General features: G+C 37.9%; 1 protein-coding gene across 2 annotated transcripts in view; it reads right to left on the reverse strand.

The window, feature by feature from the left end:
• Positions 1–1450: 1450 nt before the first annotated feature.
• The window catches only part of coro1ca (coronin, actin binding protein, 1Ca), a 32768-nt gene continuing 19535 nt past the window's right edge, over positions 1451–14683 (reverse strand). For both annotated transcript variants that reach the window (XM_028034801.1, XM_028034802.1), the window contains exons 3-11: positions 8281–8403; positions 6820–6949; positions 6501–6682; positions 5498–5617; positions 5254–5358; positions 4989–5134; positions 4741–4798; positions 4398–4640; positions 1451–3958 (exon numbers count right to left, since the gene is read on the reverse strand). In XM_028034801.1, coding sequence (XP_027890602.1) covers positions 3839–3958; positions 4398–4640; positions 4741–4798; positions 4989–5134; positions 5254–5358; positions 5498–5617; positions 6501–6682; positions 6820–6949; positions 8281–8403 — 1227 coding nt within the window. In that variant the 3' untranslated portion in view covers positions 1451–3838. The remainder of the gene's footprint in view (positions 3959–4397; positions 4641–4740; positions 4799–4988; positions 5135–5253; positions 5359–5497; positions 5618–6500; positions 6683–6819; positions 6950–8280; positions 8404–14683) is intronic.

Below are 14683 nucleotides of genomic sequence, written 5' to 3' on the forward strand. Positions count from 1 at the left end.
GGTTCGCTGTCTCTGCTGAAGTATCCCCAAATCATGATGCCTCCACCTCTTTGTTTCACCTAGGACAAGGTGATGTGTAATGTTAGTTTTCCACCACACAGTCATATGTATCAGCTAAAAAAATTATTTTGGTCTCATCTTACCAGAGCTCCACATGTATTCTGCGCTCCCAAAAGGATTTATAGCTAATTGTAAATGCAGCTCTTTCATAAGACCAGAATGGTGGAGTAAATAATGCTTTAAATGCTTCCATTTGAGCTGCAGATCTCTGCAGGACAGGTCCTCAAGAGTGAACAAGGAAATCTTTGCTGCTTCTGCAATTAATGCTCGGATTGCCTGTCAGTCTAGGTCACTGGTGTCAAACTCCAGTCCTGGAGGGCCACTGCCCTGAAACTTTTAGATGTGTCTCTGCTGCACCACACCTGAATAGAATAATTAGGTCATTAGCAAGGCTCTAGAGAACTTATTGACACAAGGAGGAGGTAATTAAGCCATTTCATTCCAGTGTTTGGTACCTGTGGCACATCTAAAAACCGCAGGACAGTGGGCCTTGAGGACTAGAGTTTGACACCCCTGGTCTAGGTGGACGGTCATTTCACGGTACTCTTAGCAGTTCCTGACAGTAGCTTAAACAAACGGATGTCCAAATCTTGAGACATCATTTTATAAACTACACTTTATCTCTGACTTGTCTTGTGTGTTCTTTGGTCATGCAAATGAAAGAACATACGAGGAGATTAAACACTTTTGCAAGGCATCGACAGCTGGGCAAACCAAGTCAGTTCAGAGCCAAAAGCCTCATCAGCCTTTTAAATAAATATTTTTTTGTAACTTCATTCATATTCAGTTGTAGTTTCTAAATCTAACATTTTCATCACTTCCTATTTATGCTTTTCAAGAACTTTTTCAAAATGGGCCAGTCCAAAAAAAAAAAAAAAAGACTCCAGCACCCTCTAGTGGTGAGGGTGCTGGAGGTACCCTCACAGCTGACTGATAAATATCTCTCATCCATCCTCCCTCAAATTATTTGGCTCACTCATTCTTTACTCTAGGAGACGGGTCAATGCTTTATTTACTGGATCTTGTTTTACGTGTCCATTTGGCATCCAGAGTTAATTTTCATCCCAGAAATGGAAGGTAACTTCTTTGTCACAACCGGAGATTATCTGCAATGATATTTTGTGCATCATAAATGCTGTCTAATATACCACTAACTAATTAATGGATATAAAATGTTATGCATAATTGTCTAAAACATGCTTCATCAGAACATAATGGTCTTATTTCATGTTTGTTTAGGAAGTAAATACTTTTGACAATATGGAGTATGAGAAACGTCCTGCGGTGACACAAACTGTTAAAATTTATAATCAATGCAGGCCTTTTCCTATCAAGCCCTCCAATCCCACTCATTAAATACTTGGACAAATAATTCAAAATCAGCAGTGAGTTCATTTTAAAAATTCTTTATTAATTTTCTTATAATCAATGTCCAATATTTGAAGCAAGGATAATGAAAAGAAGCTGAGCAGACCTCACCGAGGCTTTCATCCTGGTTGGTTTTTGTCTGATCTAGTTTCTCATTTTTCATATGCGATGGAGGTTCTGCTTTTCTCTTATTTTTGTATGGGGGCAAGGTGCAAGGAACACAAAACAGGAGGGGAGGAGGAAGACGTTTAAAACCCATCACCCATACAAACACCCTCTTTAGCACAACCACAAAAAACAAAATGATTCCTGATCATATTTACACAGCTTTCACTCATTTTTCTAAACCTTAATTACAAACATACACCTATCTTTCAGCGCCACTTCCACCTACATTATCCCTTTGGATTGATGTTAGATACTAAAGTTTTTGCACCAACGATGCTATAAAATAAAATCTACGGAGCGGCAGCCTCATTAGATTTCCTATTACCGTTAATGTACAACTCGCTGCTCAAAGTGCATCCTGATGGCCGCTGACTTCCAAGGCTGTGCTACAGCTGCAAAATTCTTGGTTTGAAATCAATTTAAAAAGATTTTTATACCCGTACCAAGAAGAAAAACGCCAGAATGTCAGTGGCTCAATGCTCAGATTAATCGCAGAGCGAAGATGCTGCTTGGTGTATGTGTCAGAATGACTGGCAGGACTCGGTGGTGTCATCAGCACTTTAGGAACAGGGTGTCAGTACAAAGTATAGCACCTCAAAGTGGTTTTAAAATCCAGGCACCTTTCAATTCATCCATTCACTACACAACCTCCAACACACACTTTCAGGGTTTCCTCTATGGCACTTTCAGGTCTGTACAGTGTTAATTAACAAAGGCAAACAACAGACTGAACCATTAACCCGTCTCAGCTTCCCACTGGGAAACAAATGTAAAACCTCAGAAAAATAGAGCTTCTGTTGGACCGCAACGACTCTGGTTGGACGATCCAATGGTTCTGGTATTTGGAATAACTGCACTGATTTAAGGACAGAATTAACTCACAGGATTTAAAAGTGGAAGTGCTAAGAGGGATACAAGCACAGCTGGAACAAGAAACAGAATAGTAGTAATAAAAAAAAAAAAAAAAACAGGTAAGTGGTATCCAAACTGTTCGTTTTTCCCAAATTATAGGCAGGTAATGGACCTTCATTTTGCTTTGAGCTGGAAACAAAGCAGGGACACCCAGGACAGTGATTTTCATCATGAACAGCTTCTTCTATAATATCCACCTTTATCATAAGATGCTCTGAAATAAATCAGTTTGTTGTTGATGTTTTTCTTCTCTAATTATACAGAAAACATAAACTAACTACATGTGGGTTTAGCAAGACCATTTACAACAAACACAGACTGGAAGTTGCAGGTCCTACAAAAACAAATCAGTTTTTGCGGCAAAGATGAAAGAAAAAAAGCTCTTATTGTTCTTTCCACATGCAGCACATAAAGCATGAACTAGGTGACCAGCGCCACAGAGCTGCTACAGCAGACCGTTTACAGAGAGAGGAGGCGGGAATTTATCTTGGTCCTTTCATGAATGTCCAATAAGATCAGTGGAATGTGATTTTCTACAATAGTTTCAGAGTTCATGTGAATGTAGCGGGAAGGAAAGGTATGCATGTCTACATGGAGGGAAATGGGGGAAAAAAAAAAAAGCAGGAATAGATTTGTGCAGGTTTAACTAAGACAAAGGATTTGTCATTTGGGATATTTTCTAAATGTTTAATGTTGACTGGAAAACTGGAATGCATTTTCTTTAACCGGTATCTAAATTTCAATCATGTTACAGTTACTTTACCAGTTTTCATAGTAGTAAAATGATTAAATTCTCCTCTTTATATAAGCAGTCTACTTCACCAAACTTCACTGTTTGAATCTAAAACAGTCTCACAGAGAAAGAGAAAGAAAATACTGTTCAGGAGGTGTAAACACAATTTAAATTTGGCAACATTTTCGTTTTGGGACACGCCAACATGAAACACTGGCACCTACTTAAAAATGTAGAGATATCAGAAACTGGAACTGTTGTTGATTTGGTCAGTCTAAAATGAATCAAATTAAGACCTCTTTTTTAATCAGCTAAGGGAATTAAAAGACTGAAACAGAATAAAAGGAATGTTCTTTTCATCAAAAAGCAAAAGTACTTTCTGCTAAATTTACCAAATCCTTCTTATTCCACCTGTGTTAAACTGAGGGTTGGGATCTCGCTAAGAAAAAGTTCATCTGGAATGTTGCTGGGGATCGTTGGCTGGCAGGATTCAGACCAAACGCCGTTAGAAAGAGAGGATTACTGCTCCCGCTAACCCTGAAGTCCCCAGCTAAAGGAACGTCCTGAATTGTAGTGGGATGCGGGGATAAATGGCCCCTAAATGGCAACTTTGGACATCTGCTCTTCAAGTTTGATGATTCGCTTCTCCTGACTGCTGATCAGGTCCTTGAGGGATTTGATTTCTTTCAAGATCTCCTCCATCTTTGCCTCAGATTTCTGTAAAGAACAAGAGACTGATGAGAATCTTACCGTTTTCTATAAATACAGTGACATTGTAGGGGCACCAATTTGGCTTTTTCAGGCTGATTTCTAGCAATCCTATCTGCAAATTGTTTTTTTTTTTTAAAGATTACATCTTAAAGAAAAAAATACTACAGAAAACAGCCAGTTCTGGATATATAAATACTTTGATTATTTAAGTCATCCAGAAGTAGTTTCAAACAAACACCAAAGTTTTGGGGGAAAAATATCAGTAAATCAAATTTTAAAATCATACATTTCTTCTTCAGTCTATCCCCAAAACTTTCAAATATTTTTTAATCACTCTTTTACACCTCCAGACTCGAGGTGCATCAGTTTAAAGTCACAACAGACCAGATATTTTAAAGTGACAATCTTACAACATTGGAAAACACAGAAAAGACATGCAACTCACAATTGATGGAGTTGAAGAAGCAGACTTGTTGGCAGGGCTTGACTTCTCCATGTTCTTGTTGACCTTGCTGTCCAAAATGTTCTTTTTGACGACCTTGAACTCTCGGTTCTTGCCAGGGACATAGCCGTTCTTTAGGGATATGAGAATGGGGTCTCCGTTCTTGCCCTCGAACCAGTCCTCCGCCTCCAGGGCAGGGTCTGGTCCCGCTGTGTCCGGGTACAAGTCGTCCTGGAACAGATCCGACTGGCAAGGAAGGACAAGATATTAAAAACGGTATCTACAACAAGACCCACACACGATGACAGAATAAGAGGATTTTAAGCTAACTCGGTTGTGGACTCACCTTTCTTGGTACAGTCATCACAATAGGCTCACACTTCCTTTCATGCAGTTTATAGAACCTGACAACACAAATACACATTGCTTTATTCACAGTCCAGTGCATTACATGACAACAAACACCATAATTTGGAAATATGTGCATCATTATGACTTTACTGCCTCCCAGTGGTGAAGTCATTAAGTGGTTCCAGCATTAAAGGAGGTTATGGAAAGAACACGAGGGATGTCCTTCCTCCCATCTTTGCTTACCTTGCAATTTCACACTTATTGACATCAAGGCCTCTCTTGGGCATGTAGCCCATGCCCCTCTGCGGCTCCTTGCTCGCAAAGGTGTTCAGGAAGTGAACGTATGGAGCCTCATCCGTGATCTCAAAGTAACGAATGCTGCTGTCACCCTGCAGAGAAATAAAGCAGTTTGTTTATTCCTGCTGCTTAAAAAATAAAATAAAATATTTTCCTACTAATCTAATAATGTCAGTTATGCGAGTAACAGATGGCTGAAAAGGAAACACACCTTTCCACAGAGGTAAACAACACTGGTGTCTGGATCATAGAAGGGCAGCAGCACCCCATTGCTCGTGTCCATCTCGTTGACGGTCATCGGCTCCTCCATGTTTTCCTGGAGAAACAGAAAAAAATATATAGATGTAATCAGAGCTTTACAAAACAAAGCTGTTTAGGATCCTTCTGATTCTTGAGAAGGACTTTGCATGTGTGAGGTCTGGAGGGTACAACTCGGCACTCATGAAACAACTCACCGTATTCCAGAGAGCCAGCTGCCTCTCACTCATTCGACTGAAGCCGGTGGTGAGGATGTTGCCGTTGGAGAGGAAAATGGCCCTCATTGGTCGAGCGCCCTCGTGTGCCTTTTCCTTCTCCTGTGAAGCACAAAGAGGCGCTTATTAATAATACCATTATCACCAGTTTGTGTGACTCTGTGCTACATGATCAGAGTGAAAATATTAGCATACAAAAGTGTTCCTACATATTCCTCATTTTAAAAATTGTTCCAGAATCAAATTTCAAGACTTTTTTCTAGGTATTTGATTATAATGTATTCAAATTAAACTGCTTTAGTAGTTTCCTCATCTGCAGGTTCCACAGATCATGAAGCACAATTAAAAATGGCTTCTAATTTGGTTGGTTTTAGGACACTGTGCTGCTTTACCAGCATCTGGACTAACTTCATATCTCCCTATCAAAATCTGCAACACTACACTTGTCAAAAGAATTTACTTGAGAATTGAATTATCAAAAAAAAATGTTGACAGTTAATTCAGATTCTTTAAAAAATAATTTACTAATTTTGGTCCCTTTCCCAAAACAGAAGTTTTCATAGGCTGTTGTTTTAACCAGACCAAGTTTAGGACTGCAGCTAAACCTGAATTTAAATGTGTTTGAAAACATTTTATGAAAAATCACCCTTTTTGAGTTTTGAATGCATGTGCATGCAGTCAGGAAGTTCGAAACCAAAATGACAGAAAATAATATGCTGATTGTATGAAATTAAAACCAAGGTATGAAGTGGTTTTCATTTCCACAAATGTATTCATTTGTTGTCTCCAATCGGGCTCTTGATGTTTGCAGCAATCAGACAACACCTAGTTTTAGCATAATTGTGCAATAAAAATAAATCTGTATTCTATATCACAACAACTAGAAGCAACCCAGTTTTAATGTATTTTTAAAATCGACTTCTAATTACCTCTGAGTTTGGGCAAAATAAACAGACACAGAACAGTTAATCTGGAAGTGGCTTACAGCAATAATGGTCTCCTTCCGGGGATCGATGACACGGATTGACTTGTCCTTGCAGGAAGTGCAGATAAGGCTACCATTGCGGTTCCAGGTCACATTGTAAATGACATCAGGATGCATATCCTCCAAGGAGATCATGGCCTCTCCTGTGCCCACATTCCAGATGATTATCTGGTTGTCGCAACCTGGTGAGAGCAGCGATAAATCAGACAACATACACCGTCACTGAGCCAGAAAGGGTTTTTGCTGTGATTTTATTGTTTAATTTAAACTGTACAGCCACTTAGCCGTAAAAAGCTGAAGACAAGTGAAGGGCTTTTACCAGCACTAAGGAGGACATTTCGTGCTGTTGGATGCCATGTGATGATTCCCACACGCTTTGAGTGGCCTTCCAGAACCACCACTGGTTCAGACATGGAGGACACAAGGCCATTCTCAGGAATCTGCCACACCTAGAACAGACAAGTATGTGAATGAAGTTCAGGAGAACAGCACACCCACCAAGAGCTGTTTTGAATTAAAATACATTTTTACAATGTGTGTAAAGTCCAGGATATATTGTATTACCAAAACTAACTCCAATGTGGTTTTGTGTGCAGTAGTATTAAGAGTTTCCTGTGACTTGAACCGTGTCGCTGAAAAAAATACAACCTATACCATAGTACCACATCTAAAATCTAAACTTGGCACAATGCAGTCAACCAAGAACTGTTGAATTTTATTTTCTTCTGGCATTAATAAAGTATTTTTGTTCCAAATTGAAAACCAGCAGTAAGTGTATCCTGCTTCAGAGTCTAGCAGTGATGTTAAATCTGATACACCTACAACAGTTCTTCGTAGATTAAAGTTAAATCCGACACTTTGATTTGCAAGAAACTCCTATTTCCAAAACTCTTGACACCCTGCTTTGAACTAATCTGAAGGTCATGTTAAAGTTGGATGTTTGTAGCTACCTCAACATGTGCTGTTCTTTGTTTTGTTTTCAGTTTAATATGGAGAAAAGTTAATGAAAAAATTTACTGCACAGGTTGCATCTCATCCTTCACTGTGCTACTGAAAGCAACCTGCATGGAATTGACTCAATACAGTGTTACTGGCCATAAATATCCTAAATATTATTAGGAACCTGCAGGGGGCAGCAATGACCAAGACATGGGATAAAGTCATATTAAAGGGAAGTACAACAACAACAAAGCAACAGAAACTTAATGTATGAAAAGATCAATAAAAAACAAAAACAAATATTGAAATCAACTGCACAGAAACCGAAGAGATTAAAGTGTTATGCCATGGAACAATGATCTGAATTACAAAAAATAAAAGACACATCCAAAATGTATTTTCATTTTAAAAGGCATGAAACATGCAATGATACAGAGAAAATTATCCTCAATATTCACAAGATCCCAAATTTTATGCACTTTTTTCCAACTTTAAAATCTGGTATGTTTCATCTGTGAAAACTAATCTCTGCATTTAACAGCCCAAATAAGGACATGTGGAGGAAAAAGGAACAACCGTCTCAAAAGAAGTCAGTGACCTCAGCTCAATAAACAGCTAAATCATTCCCCTCCTCTGATTCCTATAACACATATTTCCGTCTAATCTAATCCAGAGGGTGAGGCCTGCACCCATCTGAGTTACAGAGAGTTCTCTTCCAATAAAAAAAACAAAAAAAAAAAACATGCAACCTCTAATCACTCATTAACCAAACTTTGAGCATTATAGTTTTCTCACAATTAAGATGAGTGATTTTAGGTAGAACAGGGAAGGTAAACCTTACCATCACTGTGCAGTCCTCAGAGCCGCTGGCAATGACCTGGTCGTTGTGTGGGCACCAGTCGATGTCCAACACGGGGCCTGTGTGACCACATACTGTTGGGTAGGATTTGTCAATGCGTCCTGACTGTAAAGACAAACAGAATAACAAGATTAGTCTGAATCAGGTCTGTGTTTTGAAACAGGACAATTGCAGCATAATCCTAAATCCCAGCTACAGGAAGAAGCGTTCACATACAAAGATGGATTCTTCCCACATAAAAACACTAGATGAGTGACATGAGCAAGAAAAAGGAAACATTCTAAACAAAGAACCAAAATAATAATAATTATTATTATTATTATAATAATAAAAAAACATGTAAGGTAAATCTTTTTCATTCAAAAAGAAAAAAAACAAACTTCCCCAGTGTTTCTGGAGCTACACAGAAGTAAACTCAGATTAGATTCAGCTTCAACATCTAAGCCATTGTAATTAAAGAATGTCATTAGTGGTGATGTCATGCCAAGACTTAGTTTTACATTTAAGCTAGAAACCCTAAATCAAGCAATGAACTGTGGCCTTTACATAATCTACTTATGCAACTCGTAAACCAAATGGATGGAAATTTCTGACATACAAACACAAAGCTTTATTAGAGACAACAGGTTCTGACACGTTCTCTCCAAATACTAAGCTACCTTAGCAAGCCTTTAGGTTAATGTCTTGGGTGTCTAAGACACACCCTAGTCTGCGTTTACTTCCAGTACCACCACAGGGCCAGATGATGTCACTTGCTGAGCAGCCCTGCAGCAGCGGCTCTATTTAAAGCTCAACAGTCTAATAGCAGAAACAGTCTCGCATTGCCTGCAGCCACTCCACCATCGTACCAGGAAGAAAAGCAGGAACGACTGAAGGAAAGCTATTAAAACTTAAAAAGTGCATATTCTGTAATGAACAAAAACGGCCCAAACTAGAAACTGGAGATTATTTAATATAACAGCAGAGCCGAGACTAATTTAGTACCTATTGAAGTACTTAAAAAAACAGATTAGTTAGATGCACTGTAATAAATGGTCTCTGGACAACTTTGCTGTCCCATTCTTGTTTCACCAGGAAAGGCTTCAGTTTTTAAGCAAGGTTTGTATATTAGTCATGTCTGAATGATGCCCGATTCAAAAATAAAATGCGATGGTGGTCAAAAAATGACATCGTAACCAAAGTCCCCAAAAAATATAACTTAAAAAAAGAAAAAAAACAAGGGACCATAAAATTAAGAGTTTGAGAATAAATACCATCATCCTCTCACCTGCTTTAACTTCCTCCTATCAAAAAACATCAGTAAATGCCCAAACAATCTAAACTGGATTTGTAAACACAGCAAAACTGAAGTGTTTGTCTCGTATGTTTCCCTTGTTTTTGTCAGGTTTAGTGGAGAGATTGTGAACAGTCAATATCTTGCCTCCGGTTGATAATTCTAGTTGACTTCACAGATTTTCCCTGGGGACATGAGCTAAATGATGAGTGGAGCCATTTCCAAAGCAGATACCACCAGTTTAACATGTGTCTATTATTTAAATAGAACTAGTTTTACACTGAAGACTGTACTGGCCCATACTCTACTGCAATACTTTTTTTCATGTAAAAAAAAAAAAATAATAATAAATGATGTTAAGCAGACCAAATTTTAAGCTCTGAAGCAGAGCTTCAGAAAATCAACCAAATCAAATGGTTTTCACTGTATTCATGTAAATTATTGTCAAATGCAGAGACAACAGCAAAGGTTTGAAAATGTGAATTGCTTTGACATGTTTGAGATTTAAATCCTCTTTGGAACTGGTTTCCTTTGTTTAGCTGCAAGGTCAAGTCTCTCAGGGAAACTAATCTGTTCATCCAAAACAAAATTGATCAGAACGTCATCTACTCTTGATCAATATATTTGATGTATATTTGATGATCACATTTGACAAAATGTGCTGTTTATCGCTTGTTACTGCATCATATTTTTATGGTGTAAAGTTTGAACTGCCTTGTTTCTGAAATATGCTGTACAAATAAACTTAATCTACTCCAGTTAAAATATAAGCAGCAAGTTCATTTTTACAGAATCACACTTCTAAAATACCATCTATTTTCTGAATACTGTTTTTGCTTTAGTTAAACAAAAGCTTGGTGCTGTTGGTGCAATGGTTTCCTTCCTTGGAACAAAATAATCTTGTTTCTAAATCAAACACTTTTTAGGAACCTTGACAGAAGCGTTTTGGTTTTTGACTTGACAAATAGTGGCAAACTATAAACCTCTGGCAGACATAATCCTGCTTGGAAATCAGAGTCTACACTTAGCAAACAAAACTTTGAAGATATGAACATATTTAAAGCAAAAATGAAAGGATCTTTGCATTAAATGATAATGAAGGGCAAGGTTTATATTCTAAACCTTACCATGAACGTAACATATCACACCCAGAAACCTACGCTGCCCTAGAGCTGGCAAGAAGCTAAATCTGACGCCACTGTTGGCAGGAATTTCTGATCCACCATTCAGTGTCAGATAACACTTGTAGTTTATGAGAAAAATGTGGCCTTACATGCAGTAGAGTCCACTGGAAATTCCTCTTTTAACAAATAAAACTTTTAACCAAAGGACGAGACTAAATCCCTGCATACCGGACATATTAGATTCTAATGTACTTAACAGCTTATATCAACGTATTCCTGTCTTTCCATTTCCTGAAGGCAACTGGAGCAGGATGCAAAGCAGGAAGGAAATGGACTGAATACCAGGTGTAGCGACAGAAACTACATAAACAAGTGTGAGAGTAAATCTTCTTATTAAGATACTGGAGTATTGAAAATACAAAACACTATCCAAATAATGATATGGAGGATCACGTTCAGTCTAGTTCAACATCACTTAGAGTATCATGATAGTCTAACCAGTTCTGGCATGTAAAAATATTTCAACAATAATGAGTACTGTACACATGTTTACTCATCCTTCACGTTGCCAAATACTTTAGGAACAGAATGTACAGTGTCAATGAACCCAAAATAACAATGAATTTAACTTCTACCACATAAACCACATGAACCATCATGTCATCTCTCAAAAATTAAACGTTTTAGTTTATCGTTATCAGCACATTCTGAAATGAAATGCGAAAAAGCTGGACAAAAAACTTTAATCAGATACTAGATTTGACCTATTGATCTTCTCAAGAGGAGAGGAACAAGGCAGCAAAACCTTCACCTTTCATGGCTTGGCCAAAAGCATCCAAAATATGTGTGACTAATAAGAGCAAAGATATGTCAAAAACTTCACCCTTTGATGCAACGCTGTAGCAAACGGGTTTTAGTGGCAAACACCAATTTGCTGTAACTTTTGAGGTCTAATCAGCCGATTCAGAGTTCTGGCATTTCAAATTACAAATGCAAACTAATTAGTTTTAAGATTTATAATTCAACAGAAAATGTAGTAAATGCAAAGTAATAGTCTGAAATTAAAACAATTCAGGGTTTATACAATTTTCACCTCATAGCAAATGTAATTTTTTGAGAAAGCAAGGCACAATATTAGAAATAAACAGCCCAGAAAGAGTTTGTGTTTTTATTGTCTGATATTGGACCAATAGAGACGCCACATATTTGCAATGGCAAACAACTCTGGATAAAGGAGCATCGATAAAGAAAAGAAATTAAAGAAAAACTTTTACCGGCAAGTAAGAATAGACAATAGATTTAAGGTCACCTCTGTGACAGCTACTCATGGTTATGGTACGGCTTGATAGCAAATCTGTTTGTTATTCTATCCTGCTACTGTAAAATATAAGTAAATACACAATTCAATGTTTAAATAAGTTGCTTTTGGCTACTTTCAGTAGAAAAGAGCAGATGTTTTATTTTTTCTTTTGCTCAAGTCTCACAAAATAAATTACAAGAATAGAGGCTCTGGATGCATGTTACTTCACCTAATTTTTTTGCAGTCCAAGCAATTTGCATATTACATACTGTAATTTTTCATGCAATATATTGAGCCTTAATATCTAAGGTTACTAAATTCTAAGTAGTGTAGGTTTTTGAGTCTTCCCTAATGAAATGTAACCTTAGCTAACACTAAGCAGTGCTAAACAGGGCACTACCAAGCTGTGTTAGTGAGTCACTTTCAAATAAGGTGGCCACCAAGTAATCCATAAATAAAAAAATATCCAAAAAGTGAAATGCACATGCACCTAAAAGCCATAAAGCAGCTACCCACACAGGGGCTACCCCCTCACACACTGCAGTCAAGCAGCTGAATATCTAACATGTTCATGACTAAACTACACTTCCTTTAAGAGGAATGTCTGAGGCCTCAAAACAACCAGTTGCATGGCAACACGTATGGTTGCAGAAAATGAGTGAATCACAAGGCGATGGATACAAAGCACTGCACTGAAACACACACACAGGGAAAAAAACCCATGAACAATATTCCCTCAAGGCAAGAGAGGACATTCTTTTCATTCAAATAAGAGGGCTGCACACTTCCTTTTCTTGCAGTTCAACATGTTATTCTCTCACACACACACCACTAAAGGGTCTTCATGCATACTGTCCAGAGCTGCTCAGAGCGCCATGGAAATTTCCACTTTTACAAGCCTTCGAATGCATGTTTAATGCAAACAGCCGAGGCAGCGAAAGTAACAATGTTACACCTGGATTTTTTTAAAAACAATTTATGATCTGGCCTATCTTTATGATGGGGAACAATACCATGCAATAAATACACATAATAAAACTGTCTTCTACAAGTACCAAACATACACTGAGCGGTGTATACACCATTGTGCCACAAGGACAACTTGATTAAATTCAGAGAAATTGAGCCAAGAGCTATTTCACTGATTTGGAAGTACGTGTGGAACAAAAGAAAAATTATAAAGATCCATCCATCCATTTTCTGTACACCCTTGTCCCTTGTGGGGTCGGGAGAGGTGCTGGTGCCTATGTCCAGACCAATTAACCTGACAGTCATGTTTTTGGACTGTGGGAGGAAGCTGGAGTACCCAGAGAGAACCCATGCATGCACAGGGAGAACATGCAAACTCCATGCAGAAAGACCCTGAGCCCTGAGCCGGGAATCGAACCCAGGACCTTCTTGCTGCAAGGCAACAGTTTTACCAACTGCACCACTGTGCAGCCCCAATAATAAAGATAACTTTCAGAATTGAAAACAGCATCTATTGAAGTTCTTCAGATAGATGCTGTTGAGAGAAAACCAAGTATGCTCCTGCTCTGCAAACATACATGTCACAGCATGTTGCTGCCAAACGGGGGCAGTCTCAACAATACAATCATCCTCAGTCTAGTGTGGGCTAGCCTTGGTTGAGCTGTAGATCCTGTTATTCTGCTTGGGAAGGGAGAAAACTCAAATAAGCTTCCAAGTGGGAAGGAATAACATTAAAGATTAAAAGGTTCTTCATGACAAAAGTACCCAAGTATGAAGTGATCGTTTTGGTATAACAGACATGGTGCTCAAAAAAGAAAAAAAAAAAACCTGAAGAGTTGACAACACACTGTAGGTAAGAGCAGTCAAAGATGTTTTTTTCAGATGACATCTTAAAACTGTCCTTAGTACAGTTAGCCTTACTAACTAATCAGACTGTGTATTAATGTGAGAATGGAAGCCTTTCACCGTTTCATTTCCAAATTTAGCATGTTTCATAACAGAATCACTCAGTAATAATTTTCACACTGAATAGTGTAGTTCTTAGCAGTACATAATGTTTCTAGTATATAGTGAGAAGAAACAGATCTTCAGTCAAGCTGAACATATTCAGATTGTGTCCGCCGTCTGATTTCTCTGTCCATTTCTAAAGGTAGCTATGTGGAAGACTGCATCTGAATATCCAGACGTCTTTCACTCTGGAATGTGAGAATCACTAAGACATAAATACACAAACTGTTAAGCTCAATATTTATACATGTCACATATTTAGGTTTAAAGTAATCTCTTAATTTACTGAATATAATATAAAAATTTTGCATTTGCCCAAGAAGAGTCAGAACTGACTCTGATAGAGGATCTGCAGAATAGGGTGTTGGCAAGAAGGCCTTCCAGCATGAAATACTTTGAGTTCATCAAGAAAAGGTAAAGCATCAAAGTACAAGTCCAAACATGCTGAAAGCTGGTAAGCAAACACGAGGAGAGTTTGACTGCTACAACGTTAAAGATTTTTTCATACAATTAATAAGGATATACAGGCACATGATTTTTGACATTCAAGATTTCTACATATTTTACATTGTTTTATTATGATCACTTTGTATCAGATACAAACCTTTTGGTTGAACCAACTTAATTTTAAATCCAAATCTGCAAGTATGAATAATTGTGGACTTGACTATAACAATTTCCATGTCCAATTGTGTTGCCAGTTTGTTCAAC

Source organism: Xiphophorus couchianus, chromosome 12 (assembly GCF_001444195.1).
Source record: "Xiphophorus couchianus chromosome 12, X_couchianus-1.0, whole genome shotgun sequence".
Taxonomy (NCBI): Eukaryota; Metazoa; Chordata; class Actinopteri; order Cyprinodontiformes; family Poeciliidae; genus Xiphophorus; species Xiphophorus couchianus.